Genomic DNA, 17,695 nt, shown 5'->3' on the forward strand with positions numbered 1-17,695 from the left:
CAGGCAAATGTTTATCACCAGGGTGCACCATGGAAAAGTACCTATTAGTGTTGGGTGTAACAGGCTTTGCCAATGATGCTGGCTAATTTAAAATTAGCAGAAACCCACAACATAGTCCCAATATTTTGAAATATACCTTTTTTTAATGGTATTTGTTAAGCACTATGTGCCAAGCTCCATTCTAACTCTAGGGTAGATACAAGTTAATCAGGTTGGACACAATCCCTGTCATACACAGGGATCATACTCTTGATTGTCTTGATAGTCTTGATCTTGATTCTATTTATCTTGATTCTACTTATTGCTATTGTTTTTGTCTGTCTGTCTCCCCCAGTTAGACTGTAAGCCCGTCAAAGGGCAGGGACTGTCTCTATCTGTTACCGATTTGTACATTCCAAGTGCTTAGTACAGTGCTCTGCACATAGTAAGTGCTCAATAAATACTATTGAATGAATCATAGTCTTTATCCCCCACCTTTCAGATGAGGCCCAGAGCAAAGCGACTTGCCTAAGGTGTCACAGCAGACAAGTACGGAGCAGAATTAGAAACCAGGTCCTTTTGACTTCCAGGCCCCTGCTCTATCCACAAGGCCACACTGCTGCTCTGTCCCTCCAGTCTCTCACTAGGCCTCAGTCAGCTTGCCTGTAGGTTTGGGTCTCTACCTGTCTCTGGCTCTCTGTCCAAGTTTCTGCCCTCCTTCTCTATCCCTCTGTGACTTAGCTTGGGGGTCTCAGAGGCCCTGTTGCCCTGGACCCTCTTCACCTCCCCCTCATCTCTTTTCCCAGCCTGGCCTACCTCTGACCAGAACTGAATTTTGGCCTCGCAACTGGGCCTGAGGACTAGCCGCCCTCCTCCAACCCACGCTCTTCTCCATCTTCCGACCTGCTGTGCTCCCTTCCCCCTGAAGAGGCAACTCAAAAGTGGCATGTGCATTTGGGGACAGGATTCCAGGAAGATTGTCTCTATTAAGCTTCCTGGAGCTCTCTGATAAAGTTACATAATAAGCCTTGATTAGCATTGGAATATTCATGAAATTACTAACAAAATACATTAATAAATAAATAAATAAGAAGAATAAATAGGGTAAGTTTAAGTACACCGAGTGGGATTTTTAAGCCCTAATTAAACTAGGCCTTCCAAATGAATTTCTGTATAATTTTCCCTTTTTAGTCCTATCAGTGAAGGCAGCTGGAACCCGGCCTTTACGACTGCAGTTCGTGGCGATCTGGGGGCTTTATGTACTTCCTGTGGAGCAGGGCTGGGGGAATGGGTGGAAGCTTTCCTCCTTCAGGCTGCTGAAGATCTCCTTCGTGCCGTTCTGCCACTGGAGAACGAGGTCCATTGGGGTTTTTCCTTCCTGTCCCAAACAGAAGGGGAGTTGACTGTTAATATGTGGGCCTGTTGCATTAGTGGTAGAGGCTAGTAGTTATTAGGGAAGTATTATGAGTTTGCCACCAAGCGAATGTAGAAGCTGCATTTCAATACCTCTTTTGGGTATGCTTCTCATTAGGTATAGATATAGATTTTTATCTATATCTCTCTCTCTATATGTACAGTGTATATACACATATATATATTTATGGGTCTGACACATAGTAAGCAGTTAAAAGTACCATTTGTTAAGTGCTTACTATGTGCCAGGCACTGTACTAAGAGCTGTGGTGTGGGACTCATGGTCTCAATCCTCATTTTACAGATGAGGTAACTCAGGCACGGAGAAGTGAAGTGACTTGTCTAAGGTCACACAGCAGACAAGTGGGGAAGACGGGTTCAGAACAAATGACCTCCTGACTCCCAGGCCAGTGCTCAGTCAGCTACGCCATGCTGTCTGCTCCCATAATCCCGAAGTCCAGGAGAAGCTCTCTCCCCGGGCCCAGACTGTTAAAATCGTTATGGGCAAGGAATGTTTCCGCTAATTCTGTTGTATTGTACTCTCCCAGGAGCTTACTGCAGTGCTCTGAACAGTAAGTGCTCAATAAATGCCACTGATTGATTCTACGAGTGGCTAGAATAGTACAAACTTATAGGACAAGCTCACCAGGGTTTCATGCTTTCCCTAGATTTCGTATGAAACGTGGACATTCTCTTGGGAATTCTACCTACGTTCTTAAATGCAGAATGATGGAAATGTTTTCTGTTGGATTTTTTTTTAATTTTTCTTTAGCAGAGAAGACTCACACATGAAGTTAATTAAAGGTGAAGTTGAGTGCTAGCGGCAATGGTGACGTTTAAAGATACTTTACGGTTATCGCAAATGGTTAATTTGGGGTGTCTGCTGTTCTTTTCTGAGTCCTTCGCTTATGCAATTTGTATCTTTCCAAGAATAAAGTTATCCTAAATGTCACACTGAGTACAAAATTCTGCCTTAGGGAAGAGTGATTTCAAAATTTCTAAGCAAGATTGTTTTCTATGAGTTGATTTTTTTTCTAATCCAATAGATTGTGATGATGAGTAAAGGATGAGAAATAATTTCATTACACAGAGATGAAATTCTGGGGGGCGATGGGGACTTTGCCTGGTATCTGGATAATAGTAATAATAATTGTGTTAAGCGCTTACTATGTGTCACACACTGTACTAAGCGCTGGGGTAGATAAAGATAATCAAGTCCCCCATGGGGCTCACATTCTAAGTAAGAGGGAGCACAGGTATTGAATCCCCATTTTGCAGATGAGGGAACCAAGGCTTCCGTAAGGTCACACAGCCCATAAGTGTCAGCTGTGTGACTGTGGGCAAGTCGCAACTTCTCTGTGCCTCAGTTCCCTCATCTGTAAAATGGGGATTAAGACTGTGAGCCTCATGTGGGGCAACCTGATTACCCTGTATCTCCCCCAGCGCTTAGAACAGTGCTCTGCACCTAGTAAGCGCTTAACAAGCACCAACATTATTATTTTTATTATTATTACTAAGTGCCAAGCTGAGATTAGAACCCAGGTCCTCTGACTCCCAGGCCCATATGCTGTCCACCAGGCCACACTGCTTCTCCAGATTTGTTTCTCTCTATGTAGTGCTCGTATGCAGTTGGTCTCATGGACAACGGTGCCCTTAAGGGGGGCCCAACCAGAGATTGCAGCATAAAGATGTGGGGACTGGGGAGCTGCTAAATTAACCCTGGAGCTGTTCACTCCATATCTGGTGCATCTTATTTTTATGCAACTCAATTGCTGTACTGAGCCAGACTTTGTCCTCTGAAGAAAGACCCCAGGGAGAGATGGATGAGGATGTCCCCATAGTCAGTCGGTCAGTGGTATTGAGTACTTACTGTGGTGCAGAGCACTGTATTAAGCGCTTGGGAGAGTACGATATAACAACAGACACGAGATGAATGCAAACGTCACTACAGGAGCCCAGGTGCCCAGAATATAAAGTTCTTCCGGTAGCCAGCCTGTTTCTAGCACCTTCCCTCCTCCTGGGCCCTTCTCTGCGAAGAGTTGGAATCCAGTCTGAGAAAGAAAGGGTGCTCTCCTACCCTCAGCTTGCACTCTTGTGCCCCCTTTATTTTTAAATGGTATTTGCTAATCCCTTACTAATAATGATAAATGTGGTATTTGTAAAGTGCTTACTATGTGCCAGGCACTATACTAAGCACTGAGGTAGATACAAGCTAATCAGGTTGGACACAGTCCATGTCCCGCACTGGGGTCACAATCTTAACCCCCATTTTACAGATGAGGTAACTAAGGCACAGAGGAGTGAAGTGACTTGCCCAAGGTCACACAGAAGACAGGGGGCAGAGCTGGGATCTTGTCCTTCTAATTTCCTGGCCTATGCTCTACCCACTTCTCTTTTCTCTCTCCCCTCTGAGGACATGGCAGGATTAGAACCCAGGTCCTTCTGACTCCCAAGCTTGTGCTCTATCCACTTGTTTCTCATGCAGCCCCTCTGGGACTGAAGGGAAGAAGCGGGCACATTGCAAGAGTGAGCTGAGGTTGGATGGCAAAAAGAACAGAATGTCCTGGATCCTAAGAAAAAGAAGCAGTCTTTCCTGGCACAGATTGAGTTGGAATAAATACTCCAACTTAAACTGATGCCAAAAACTCTAACCTGGGAATTGCTGATTTGCTTGGAGCTGGCCTACGTCCAAGTGAATTTGAAATAACCTCTGAACCTGCACTTAACTGCCCATTTTTCCCACTATAAATAGACACATTCCACATTGCTCATGGTCTTATTTACGTCTCTTGTGCAGCAAGGGGCAGCGCGGCCCTGACTGTGAACTTCTAACTCTGTTACACCCAGAAGCTCCCAATTCCCTCCCAAAGGTAAGAATTCTGAGGGATTAAACACGGTGGCAAGGCTGTCCGAATTTTGCACGGTAAAGAGGGCCACGCGCACTGTTCAAAAGCAACCCAGAGCTGTTTATTTGGGGGACGAATGAGCGCATTTTTAAATGGTCAAAAGATTTCAATGAACCATGAAGGAAAAAGACAGTGCTTATCAGAAGGAGTTGGCACAGCCTCGCTACTGGAAGTGACTGGTGTTTACAGGGCTCTCTGGGAATCAGAAGCACGAGGATAGAGCCCAAGCGTGGGGGTCAGAAAGGTCTGGGTTCTAATGCCGTCACTGCCATTTGTCTGCTGTGCGATCTTGGGCAAGTAACTTATCTTCTCTGCGCCTCAGTTACTTCCTCTTTAAAATGGGGATTGAGTCTGTGAGTGCCACATGGGACAGGGACTGTGTCTAACTCGATTTGCTTGTATCTACCCCAGTGCTTAGTACAGTGTCTGGCACATAGAAAGAGCTTAACAAATACCACAATTATTATTATTATTCTCTTTGCCTCAGTTCCCTCATCTGTAAACTGGGGATTAAGACTATAAGCCCTGTGTGGGACAGGGACTGTTGTCCAACCTGATTACCTTATATCTTCCCCAGAGCTTAGAACAGTGCCTGGCACATAGTAAGCACTTACAAACACCATCGTTATTATTATTATTATTATCATTATTATTGGCTGGGACTGGTACTTACGCAGTTCTTGATGGTGAGGTTGGCCCCGTGAAGAATAAGGAGTCGGATCATTTTATAACGATTCAATCTCACTGCGTCATGCAAAGGGGTGTCTCCTTCCTGAGAACAGCAAAACCGACAATGCCGAGATTGACCTCAGAACCGACCAAGGCTAGGGCAGGCTTCGCTCGGGGGTCTGACTGATTAGAGGTGGATACAGGTAAGAAAGAAATCATAGCCATAGGGGCAGCATGGTCTGGTGGATAGAGCACGGGTCTAGGAGTCAGAAGGACACGGGTTCTAATCCCAGCTCCGCCGCTTGTCTGCTGTGTGAACTTGGGCAAGTCACTTCCCTTCTCTGGGCCTCAGTTGCCTCATCTATAAAATGGGGATTAAGAGTGGGCACCCCTTGTGGGACAAGGACTGTGTCCAACCTGATTAACTTGTATCTACTCCGGTGCTTAGAACAGTGCTTGGCACATAGTAAGCACTTAACGAGTACTATTAATATTATCATTATTATCAATGAAGACCGTGAGCCCTATGCAGGAAAGGGACTGTGTCCAACCCGATTTGCTTGTATCCACCCCGGCACTTAGTACAGTGCCTGGCACAGAGTAAGCACTTAATAAATACCATTATTATCATTATCATTACTATTAATAAAGATTGGAGCTCAGGTACATACTCTGTCTTTGGCGTTGAGGTCCGCTTCACAGGCGATGAGGTGTTCCGCACATTCATAGCGCCCTGTCCTCACTGCCACGTGCAAAGGGGTGCTGAGCAGCTAAGCCAGAGCAAATAAATCCGTTAGAGACAAATAGGAGAGATGCGGGGGGAGGGGTCATTTGATAATTTCTCTTTTTCTTTTTATCATATAGAGCATTTTAAGATAAAAAATACTTCTTGGGACATCTAACATCTCTAGAAAATCCTAGCACTAAAAACAAAAAAAAATCTACTTCCTCTAAACTGTAAATTCCTTGTGAGCAAGGAATGATTCTGTTTTATTGTAGTCAGTCATATTTATTGAGCACTTACTGTGTGTAGAGCACTGTACTAAACGTTTGGGAGAGCACAATATATCAATAAAACAGACCTATTCTCTGCCCACAATGAGCTAACAGTCTGGAGGAGGGAGACCGACATTAATATAGTTTAAAAAAGGTATAGATAGATAAGTGCTGTGGGGCTGAGAACTGGGGGTATGAATAAAGGGAGCAAGACAAGGAGACACAGAAGGAAGTGGGAGAAGAGGAAAAGAGGGCTTAGTCAGGGAAGGCCTCTTGAAGGAGATGTGCCTTCAATAAGGCTTTGAAGTTGGGGAGAGTCATTGTCTGTTGGAATTGAAGTGGGAGAAGGTTCCAGGCCAGAGCCAGGATGTGAGCGAGAGGTATCAATACTATTGACTGATTGATGGATTGTTGGATAGACAGAAATCGGGAAAACCCAAACCCCAGAGCATTATAGACCAGCCCACTAGCCCCATTCCAGCAATGGACTGGAATTGCTTCTTCTCCAAGTCAGTCGGGGAGGCTACCTTATCTCGGGTGTTGATTTTGGCTCCCTTGTTCAGCAAGAACTTCAGAACGTCCAGGTTTCCTCCTCGGCTCGCCCAGTGGAGGCCGGTGGACTCCAGCTGAAATGAGGGAACACAAAACGGCCAGTGAAATTCCAAGTGAGGCGTTCCGGTGGCGGTGCTCAAAAATCTCACTAGAGGTCAGGCCAACTCTGACTCCACTCCCTCTGGCTCATGGTCATTTTTCTGGATCTCTTCATTGAAATGGCCCCCGGGCAGCTGTCCCTCCCAGCCCAGCCCCTAGAATCTGCCATCCCTCACCACTCCCAGGCTGGGCAGGCTGGATGAATTCCCGGGAGAATTTCACCAGCCCTGCTGGAGGGGTTAGGCACTTGACCTTGTCGTGGGTCAAGGAACGCAACTGCAACTGTCCCAAGATTCAGCGGGAATCTGTTTTAGATAGCGGCCTTTTCTAGACACCTCTTGAAACTAGTCAGCTCCGGAAGAAAGCCTCAAAAATTGAGAATCTAAAATCAAACCTGTGAGCTGATGATTTGAGCATCAAAATTCATTCTTTGCCCATACCAATTGTATAAACCGTGTGGCTATTTAGGAATTACCCTTCTTCCCAGTGCTTCTTCATTCACTCCCCTCCCCCTCCGCCCACTTGTCCCTCCCTGTGAAACAGCTGTCTCTGCTAGCCTGCGTCCTGTTTGGGGAGATGGGGATGGGGCATGGTATTTGTTAAGCACTTCCTATGTGCCAGGTACTGTACTAAACACTGGAGAAGAAACAAGCTTATCAGGTTGAACACAGTCTGGTCCCACAAGGGGCTCACATATTGAATCCCCATTTTAATACTTATGGTATTTGTTAAGCGCTTACTATGTGCCAAGCACTATTGTAAGCACTGGAGTAGATACAAGTTAAGTAGGTTGTCCCATGTGGGGTTCACAGTCTAAATCCCTTTGCAGACGAGGTAACTGAGGCACAAAGAAGTTAAGTGACTGGCCCAAGATCATGCAGCAGACAAATGGTGGAGCTGGGATTAGAACCCAGGTTCTTCTGACTCCCAGGCCTGTGCTCTTTCCACTAGATCATGCTGCTTCTCAGAGTTTCAAGTTGCTGAGGGTTGAGACCCCAGATGGTAAGGAGGAAGGTTCCCTAAAGGCTGTTTGTATGTGAGGGGGGCAGTTAGGATGGCTGAGAATGTGGAGAAGTCTCAAGAGAAACAGTGGGAATGTGCGAGGCTCCCACGGACAGAGGAAAGAAGAGAAATAACCAGAAAAGGAGCAGGAGTAATAGCAACAGCAGTATGGAAGAAGAGAATAAACTAAGCCTCGATTGGAGGGTGGGGTAGAGGATTAGGATGAGGGAAGGGGCAAGAACAGGTAATAATAATAATAATTGTGACATTTTTTAAGTGCTTACTATGTACCAGACACCGTACTAGGTGCTGAAGTAGATACAAGTAAATGGGGTTGGACCCAGTTCCTGTCCCACGTGGGGCTCACAGTCTCAATCCTTATTTTACTGCTCAGGGAACTGAGGCCCAAAGAAGGAAAATGACTTCCCCAGTATCATACAGCATACAAGTAACCGAGGCAGGATTAGAACCCATGATCTTCTAATAGTAATTTAATTTTGGTATTTGTTAAGCGCTTACTATGTGCAGAGCACTGTTCTAAGCGCTAGGGTAGATACAGGGTAATCAGGTTGTCCCACGTGAGGTGAACAGTTAATCCCCATTTTACAGATGAGGTAACTGAGGCACAGAGAAGTGAAGTGACTTGCCCACAGTCACACAGCTGACAAGCGGCAGAGCTGGGATTCGAACTCACGACCTCCGACTCCCAAGCCCGGGCTCTTTCCACTGAGCCATGACTCCCAGGCCTGTGTTCTAGCCACTACACTTGAGGGAAACTCATCAGAAATAGATATACTGAGTTGGGGGGGATGGTAGCTGGCAGAGTCTGTGGCTTTGGGAGAGGACCATCTTATTTTGCCTGAGTCCGGCTGTTGGTTGAATACTGGACTCTACTTTTTCTGGGAGGAAGAGGAGAAGCAAAGATGGAGGGAAGCCTTAGATGATGCTTTGGAAGCAAACCCTGAGTTTGTATCACACAAACTTGTCCATCTCTTTGTAGATAATTTGATTTTAAGTGGTCCAGTCGTGACCACTTGTTATGGGCCTGCCTGATGCTCCTGACTTTCAGCTCCTTCAGTCAATCAATCATATTTATTGAGTGCATACTAGGTGCAGAGCACCACACTAAGCGTTTGGGTGAGTACAGTGCAACAGAATTAGCAGACATTTTCTCTGCCCAAAGCGAGCTTACAGCCTAGAGTGGGAGACAGACAAGGAACGTGTCTACCGACTCTGTTGTATTGTACCCTCCCTAGCGCTTAGTACAGTGCTATGCCCATGATAAGTGCTTAATAAATACCACTGATTGATTGCTGTGCAGTCAGAACCACTGTCACTGATGACAGTGAGGGTACATGTTCTCCTGTAGAACTTTCCTGACCCTGCAAGGCAAGGATCCAATGTTCCAATTTAGTGCAAAGCATGATCGAGAGTTGACAAGAAGGAAAGCATGATATATCAGATAGCCTTTACTGTATTTCATATCTCTGATGTCCCTGACGAGACAACAGCTGTGATCAGGTCAATATTGCCATATAATATTATCCATTTCCCCCCTCTCCTTTTCCCTTAATAATAATAATAATAATAATAATGTTGGTATTTGTTAACCGCTTACTATGTGCCGAGCACTGTTCTAAGCGCTGGGATAGACAGAGGGGAATCAGCTTGTCCCACGTGGGGCTCACAGTCTTAATCCCCATTTTACAGATGAGGGAACTGAGGCACAGAGAAGTTAAGTGACTTGCCCACAGTCACACAGCTGACAAGTGGCAGAGCTGGGATTCGAACTCATGAGTCCTGACTCCAAAGCCCGTGCACTTTCCACTGAGCCACGCTGCTTCTCTTCCCTTCCCTTCCCACCTCTTCCCACTTGTCCTGCATTTATTCCCTATGGATATTGGCCCCGACTTGGTTATTTGATCTAATATGGTCCATCTATCATTTTTCCTTGGGTTCACTTTTCCTCATGCATTGCCACACTGCAAAGCAAAAACAGAATATATATTTACCATATCTTTGAATTCAATCTGGGCTCCAGCTTCTATCAGCTTTTCCACAATTGCCAAGTGTCCTTCTGAACACGCTCGGTGAAGGGCCGTCCTTTTGTACTGTCGGAATCGCAAGAGAAAGTGGGCGGTAAATATTTCCTTGACCCCCAAGAAGAGTGAGAGCAGACAGTGTGCTGACTTTGTTTATGGTGGAGGCTGAGAGTCTACCTAGGAGCAGTGGGGCTGTGGTGAGTGTGAGGCAAGGGAGTTCCAAGCTGACTCATAATAATAATAATAATAATGATAGCATTTGTTAAGAGCTTACTATGTGCCAAACACTGTTTTAAATGCTGGGGTAGATACAAGTTGATCAAGTTGGACAGTCTCTGTCCCACATGGGGCTCACACTCTTAATCCCCATTTTACTGACAAGGTAACTGAGGCCCTGAGAAGTTAAATGATTTGCCCAAGTTCACACACATGTTTGGCTCTCTCACAGAGAAGTGTGGGGCCGCAGAAGAGAGGTCTTTTGAGGACAGAAATACCCAGCCCCAGCCCTGCGGGAGGAATGTCTGCCATGTGACACTCCTTCTTGGGCCCCACATGCCCCTCCAGGTGACGTGGCAACCTTGTCACCAGTTTCCTTGTTCTGCCTCGGCACCTCAAGTCCCAGCCCAGGCCTACTGGTTTGTCTGGGGATTTTTGTTCTTGGATCTTTCTGTCCTCTTTATCCGGCCATGTGGCTTAGGAGAAGGGAAAGAATGGAGGGGGCGGGAGAATGGTTTCTGGACTCCTAGACCCCGCCAGCAAGGCCACGTTAAGGGAGGGAAATGGTTCCATGGTAATAAGTGTTCTTCCAGAAACACGACCGAGGGCGTACCTCATCGCAGACATCTGGAGTCTTCTGGTCTGACAAGAACTTTTCTATTACTGGCAATCTGTTCTCCAGGGCGGCCTTCAGAAATAGAGGGATGTCCACAGCTTCTGGCTGGAGGCAAACGGAACAACAAGGAAGGTCGACCGGGTTTCTCTACCCGGGAGATGTTTTGCAGGACTAGGTACCTCTGGATTCCGATATTTGCCCGAGCAAATAGTCCTTGATAATGGCGGTATTTAAGAGCCTACTGTGTGCCAAGCACTCTACTAAGCACTGGGGTAGAGAAAGGACAATCAGGTGAGGCAGGGCCCCTGTCCACATGGGGTTCACAATCTAAGTCTCTCCCCCACACCCCCACCCCAGATTGTGAGCTCACTGTGGGCAGAGATTGTCACTCTTTATTGTCGTATTTTACTTTCTCAGGCACTTATTACAGTGCTCTGCACACAGTAAAGGCTTAATAAATACGATTGAATAAATGAATGAATAAGTAGGAGGGTGTATGATTTAGTCTTCATGAGACACAGAGAAATCCTTACTATCTTTTCGGGTTCTGGGTCCTTTAAAACTGGGACTTTAACTTTCTTGCATTTTTTCCTCTTCTTCAGCTGAATGATTTTTTCAAGATCTTCTAAACTTTCAAGCTTCGATCGCTGCTCGAGTTTTTTCTTCTTGAGCTAAAAGAAAACAAGCGTCGAAATGTGAACACGTGAGCTTCTGCAGAAAAGCACTCCGATCCCCCAGAGTTAATGTTGTTATTATTTGGATGGGACCGTGGGGGTTATCTTCTTTTTTCTCATACTGTAATCACACTTCAGTATCCCATAAAATGGTAATGGATGGCCCTGGCTGTTTTCAAATTGTTCGAATAGTGCTCGGAAAATCAATCTCTAAGGGTACTATCGGAGGTTCTATGACTCTGGTTCTTTGACAAACGCGTGAGTTGTAATCCCGATTTCATAGGTTTTCTCTTAAACCTATGTTTATAGTTACATGGAAATTAAACCTGCAGCATTGGCTATGTCTTCATAACAGAGGTAGGGTGGAGACTGAAGGCAATTATCTGGATAATTCTGGTCTTAAAGGGCTGTTGTTCTGGCCTAAATTGCCCCAGTGTTTTAGTCAGTTGCAATTCCAAAACTACTGATAATGACACAGTGCCTGGGGTAATTGACTGATTGATTGATTGATTGATTGCTCAATTTTCCACTTCACCTGGGCTGTGTAGACAAGGTCACATAATACTGAAAAATGATGTCTCAGAGTCCAAGTGCATTTATTAGGAAATTTCCACTAGTCATTCCCCTCTCAAAAAGGTGGAAATCTATTTTTTCTCCTGGTTTTACTCAAGATTTCTTTCCAAGTATCTGCCTCTGTCTGGTTTCTCTGTCCTCTGGACTGAAAGGGGGAACAGGGAAACACCGCACAGTTTTTACCTCAGCCTCTCGCTGCTTCTCAGTTTCCTCGGTTTGACTTTCCAGAGCCCGAAAGTGATGTGTCCGAAGTGTTTTCCGATCCTCTTGTTTCTCTAAGGTTTTAGCAGATTCGTAGTCTCCATTTTTGAAATCCTCTGGGAGGAAATTTCTTGTTTCTTTACCATCGTTCTTTGTCCCAGTCACCTATCATGGGAGCAGAGTGTTTGTCTTAGTACCACCCGAAAGGATGCTGACTGTCCACTCTCAGCTGCCAATTCTACCGAGAAATTCCACCTCTGCAGAGGAGGAGCTATAAGCTTGCTGGAATCCCCGGGAGTAGAATCTGATTTGTTCAATATTTATATGAATATACAAACTAGGAGGCTGAGCCATTCTGACAAGCCCATGTTGGCTTAACCCATTTTGGCATACTATCCTTCCCGAAAAACCATGCCCCTACCTCATATCGCTGGAAAATTTGAGAGGTGGGACGTATTTTTTTGAAGTTAAAACTATTGCCCAAGAAACTGGAAGATCTATGCAATTTAACACTAGTATAATCAGTAAGACAATAATCACAAATCAACTATAGAGCTAATTCAGTACCGGGCATCTCCATCCTTACAACCCGCATCCCTTTAATTCAGTTTATAACTATCTTTAGCCATGAAGTTTCAAATCTGAAAGTGGGTGATGTCTTGGCCAGGAGAAGTCAGGGTCAATTCCACAGCTCCTCCCCACCCCTGAATCCCAGAAGAGCAGTATTGATGAATATAAGACTCAACTGGACTTACCAGTTCCTCCACTCTCAGCATCATCTTGTCTCTGTCCTCCGTGCCGTCCCTCTTGAAAAGGGGGAAACTCTATTTCTGCTCCGCACAATAGCTCTCTCCGTGCCGTCCTCTTTCGGGATGAGTCCCCCTCCTCCGATCCTCAGGTCTGCTCTGCTGAGACCCACCCTACCGCCTCACCTTATATATCTTTAGGAGAGACCGGAATGAGATAATCTTCCAACCTGGGAATCCAAGTAACCCCCTCCAGCCCCCACCTTTGACCAAGTCAGAGGCAGGTGAATATGTTCATTCCAGACCAAGTGTCTGGCAGCCAGGGAAGCAGAGGGGTGGGGAGGACTGTCTCAGTGCAATCACTCAGAATGTGGGAATCGGGCAGAAAGACTAGATGCTCATACCATGGGAGTGACTCAACAGCTCAGCCCTTCCAGGCATCCCACCCCAGGGCCCAGTGGGACAGCTGCCTGAGAATATATCGCTCCTCTCTTTCCTTCCTGCCCGGCTTTCCCCGTGACTAATTAAGAAGAAAGCACCAATGGGCCTGGCATCCCTCTCACAGCGCTCGCTCTCCCCGAGAGCTGCCTTCCTGCTCAGTCCTGCCTGGAAACAGTTTCCCAGAAGGGGACGCCACGTCCCAGTGGCGCGTGTCTATATTTGTTTGGAATTCTCTGCAGGGTGGCGGAGCCAGGATGATGTCTCCGCTGCTAAAAAGACCCCTGACGTGATCCACTCCGACCCCTGACAGGACCCAGAGCAGAGGGTTTGGCACGGCTTCTCCGTCCCATCGTCGGTTATAATGCCAGTGCTACGTAGCACCCTGTTTTGCTAACAGAGCCTTACAGACTATTACCAAGTGGCCTTCCCCCTGTCCCGCCCACACCACCCTAGAAAGTCCTGCACTAGGAGACCAGGAAAGGTTGGAAAATGGCTGGCGGGGGTATGGAGAGAGTGACAACACAGCAAGCTCCCTGAAAAGGTAGAGCGCTCTGCCTGCAGAAAGTGCTTCAGAGTATTTCTTAAGCACTTTCTGCCCGCAGACCACTGCACTAAGTGCTGAGAGAGAATGAACAGGTGGGAATTCATTCATTCATTCAATTTGTTCAACCGTATTTATGAGCACTTACCGTGCGCAGAGCACTCTATTAGGCACTTGGGGGAGTACGATATTACACACAGTCTCTGTCCCTGGGGAGAGCTGAATGCAAAAATCTAAGGTGAGAATTGTCTCCAAGGCCTGTGTTCCCTGATCCACTGGCTTCATCCTTGGAAGCAGCATGGCTTTGTGGATAGAGCACGGGCCTGGAAGTCAGAAGGACCTGGATTCTTATCCCTGCTCTGTCACGTGTCTGCTGGGTGACCTTGGGCAAGTCATTTAACTTACCTGGGCCTCACTTACTTCACCAGTAAAACAGGGATTAAGAGTGTGAGCCCCATGTGGGACAGGGACTGTGTCCAACCTGATTAACTTGTATCTACCCCAGTGCTTAGAACAGTGCTTGACACATAGTAAGCGCTTAACAAGTTACCATAATCATTATTATCATCATCAACAATAATCATATTTATTGAGTGCTCCCTATGTGCAGAACACTGTACTAAGCACTTGGGAGAGTACAGTATGACAGAGTTAGCAGTCACATTCCGTGCCCACAACAAGCTTCCACTCTAAAATGGGACAGTGGGCTTTGGCTTTCCTGCTTTGCAAGGGAGAGCGCAACACAGGCTTGCTCCGTCCTTGCTGTATCCAATAGGGAGAACTGGACCAACGTTGAGCAGGGATTGCCTCTGTGGCTGAATTGTACTTTCCAAGCGCTTAGTATAGTGCTGTGCACACAGTAACTGCTCAATAAATACGACTGATTGAATAACTGAATGAATGGACGGAGACCAGAAAACGAGATGCCTGGAAAACCAGGATGGCCAGTTGCTTCCTGAAGTAGGAGTGGAGGCTAGGAAGCAGCTGGTCACCTAAAATCCTGTCCCCTAGCTGCCCTCACTCCATCTACTATCCTGCTTGGCGGGGCGGCAGCGATACGGGGAAGTGTTCCTGTATAAAAAGGGGGTGTGCAGGGAGGCTCACCCCCAGATGGTAGTCACTCTGACATCACTCCCTCCCAGGGAACCCTGATTCACCCCCTTAGACCCCTGGGGGATATATTGAGAACCCCAGTTCCTGCAGGGGACTCTGAGTGGGACTCTGAGTATCCCCCCAGCCCTGCTCTGTCTCTGCACACCCCTCACTCCTGGTCAGTCATCCGGGAATGCATAATCATCTGACTGACTCATTGACAGAGTGGCCAGTCCGATGGGGGTGTGTGTGGGGGGGGGGGAAGGGTTTGAGAGGGGAGATAAGCTAGAGGTCATTAATCTCAACTCCAAGAGGCTCCTATTTCTGTCCCACTGGAAGGCCTCTAGCCTGGAGAGCAAGGAGAACCCAACTTAGAGACACTTCCCCCTTTTCTACAGCAGAATTTCTTACCCACCCAACTCCATTTCTCTAAGGACCCGGGGCGATCTGTGAGGCTTCGTGAAGACAAAGGATGTGTATTTCTTTCCCTGGGAATCAGCTCTATTCATTCTCAAGGGTCTAAGGTGCCCCAACCATCTAATCAAAGGTCTGAAATGACCAAAATCCAATCAGGATGCAAAATGGGTGGTTTTGCCATAAACGTGCCCAAAAGCTAACTCTGCAGGAAGCAGTGAGGTTTCACCCGGTGGTCGGCGAGATGAAATGGAATTGGCATTGAGGCTATTTTTAAACGTCTCCCTAGTGATTGTCATAGTAACACTTAAAAAAGGCATCGATGCGACTTTGGAATTGCCTCACATCCAATTATGTATGACACTCTCTTGGGACAGGCGATAAGTACATCTGTGACTGCAAACTCAGACTGGAAATTCATTTCCCCTTTGAATCCAAGTTATGAGAGGTAAGAGTGGATCCATTAAAAATGCAAATTTCTGAGCTCAACTATGGTCATTCCTGATGGGAGACTCCAACCAGATAGCTCGGGAGTTTGTAGTTTTATGAAAGAAGGACAGTCTTAAGCAAAAATTCCTCTACAGTCGTGGAATCGAAAGATCTCCTGGTTGAAAGTGCCTTCGTCAACCCCTTCTACCTCTAGGCAAACCATGCAGATAAACAGATGCTTTACTCAGGTGTCTAGTGGTCATCACTGTTAGGAAATGCTTCTAACCTAAATCCATCATGCTGGATTTTAAGTCTGCTTCCTCAGTGTTTTGTTCTCAGGGAAGTTAGTGATCCCAGGGTTTTGAAAGCCATTATTAACCCAATCTGGGTTTCTCTTTTCAATGAGTCAATCAATGGCATTTATTGAGTGCTTAGTGTGTACAGAACACTGTACTGAACACTTGGGAGAGTAAAGTACACCAGAATTGGTAGATGTTCCCTGTCCACAATGAATTTACAATCCAGAGGCGGAGGCTGATATTAATATAAATAATTTATAGATGTCTAGATAGGTGCCATGGGGCTGAAGGTGGGGCAAATACCAGATGCCCAAAGGAGACAGATCCAAGTGCATAGATGAGGCAGAGGGAGCTGGAAAAGAGGGCTTCTTCGGGGAAAGCCTTCTCATGGTTGAATGAGTCCATTTCCTCTAAATTTTCATCATTGTTCCAATTCCCCAGCCCATTTCTTCATCTCTATGCTTCACTTCTGAGCCATCTCCTAAGCTGGCCACATCCCTCATTTTCTGTGGAAGCAGAGCTAGATAAAGGCCAGTAGAGCAGGACTGGTCAAGATGGAATGCAGTGAGAGGGTGTAATCTCAAGCTCTTCTCTTCAGTGTTCTTGTTCATGGTCCTAGGATCAGGCTGGTATTTGAAGTGAAATCCTAACCTGCTGATTCTTGGTCAACATGCTAACCACGCGGATGCTGAATGATAGAAAAAGGCTGTTTTTGTTCATTTTATTTTTGTGCCATGTGATTCTCCTCAATCTTTTTTCTTAATGGTATTTGTTAAGCGCTTACTATGTGCCAGGAACTGTACAAAGCGCTGGAATAGATACAAGCTAATCAGATTGGACACAGTCCATATAACCACACGTTCCCCTGTCTTGTTCTTGTTGGCTGTCATCCTGGTTACCCCCAGCCTCCTCTTCCTCCAGGGCCTTTGGCTACCCCAAAACCTTATCCTTATCCACCCTTAGCCACCCCAGGCCCCACCAAGAAGTGTCTGGTCTAGGGTGGAGTTTTTCATGTTGGGGGATGCATGTGCTGGGAGGGGCAGAATGAAAGCCTTGTTGAATTTGAGCTACTTTATCATTATTATTTTTGTATTTGTTAAGTGTTTACTATATGTCAAGTACTATTCTAAGGACTGGGGTAGATACAAGTTAATCTGGTTGGACACAGTCCCTGTCTCACTTGGGGTTCATATCTAAGAGGGCATTGAATCTCCATGTTATAGTTGAAGAAACTGAAGGACAGAGAAGTTAAGTGACTTGCCCAGAGTCACACGACAAGCAATTGGCAGAGCCACAATTAGAATCCAGGTCCTCCGGACTCCCAAGCCCTTGCTTTTTCCACTAGCACCTCTAGAGTGTAAGATCAATATGGGCAGGAACTGTTTCCTAATTCTGTCGTACTGTGCTTTCCCAGGGGCTTAGTACAGTGCTCTGCACATAATAGGCACTCAATAAATATCACTGATCGATTGATAGACCACACTGTTTCTCGTTTCACCCCTTTACCTCCCAGGTCTGTCCCCCGACTAGAGGAGAAGAAATGGACAGGAGAGCTTCTCCAAGCTGTGTTATCAACGTGCAGTTCCCGTTCTCTTCTGGGTGGATGCCACTTTTTTTTTATAGTATTTGTTAAGTGCTTTCTATGTGCCAGGCACTGTACTAAGCTCTAGGGTTGATTTGAGGTAATCAGGTTGGGCACAGTCTCTGTCCCAAATGAGGCTCACAGTCTTCATCCCCCTTTTACAGATGGGGGTCACTGAGGCACAGGGAAGTGAAGTGACTTGCCCAAGGTCAT

At 46.3% G+C, this 17,695-nt stretch overlaps 1 protein-coding gene across 1 annotated transcript; it reads right to left on the reverse strand.

Annotated features, from left to right (window-relative positions):
• Positions 1-1,134: 1,134 nt before the first annotated feature.
• On the reverse strand, positions 1,135-13,030 carry ANKRD1 (ankyrin repeat domain 1). The gene is made up of 9 exons (XM_001506836.5): positions 12,694-13,030; positions 11,921-12,103; positions 11,024-11,161; positions 10,488-10,595; positions 9,629-9,727; positions 6,491-6,589; positions 5,639-5,737; positions 4,972-5,070; positions 1,135-1,357 (listed from the first exon to the last, which is right to left on the reverse strand). Exons 1-9 carry the CDS (start codon positions 12,715-12,717, stop codon positions 1,235-1,237), a joined length of 972 nt encoding a protein of 323 aa, XP_001506886.2. The 5' UTR covers positions 12,718-13,030; the 3' UTR covers positions 1,135-1,234.
• Positions 13,031-17,695: the final 4,665 nt, after the last annotated feature.

The sequence above is a fragment of the Ornithorhynchus anatinus genome, chromosome 3 (genome assembly GCF_004115215.2).
Source record: "Ornithorhynchus anatinus isolate Pmale09 chromosome 3, mOrnAna1.pri.v4, whole genome shotgun sequence".
Lineage (NCBI taxonomy): Eukaryota > Metazoa > Chordata > Mammalia > Monotremata > Ornithorhynchidae > Ornithorhynchus > Ornithorhynchus anatinus.

Excerpts from the sequence above, each read along its gene's own strand:
- ANKRD1 (XM_001506836.5), bottom strand. The coding sequence starts at position 12,717 with ATGATGCTGAGAGTGGAGGAACTG. Across the intron at positions 10,596-11,023 it reads ACCCAGAACCCGAAAAGATA|CCAGAAGCTGTGGACATCCC; the intron begins GTAAGGATTTCT and ends GTTTGCCTCCAG. Across the intron at positions 9,728-10,487 it reads CTCCAGATGTCTGCGATGAG|TACAAAAGGACGGCCCTTCA; the intron begins GTACGCCCTCGG and ends CGATTCCGACAG.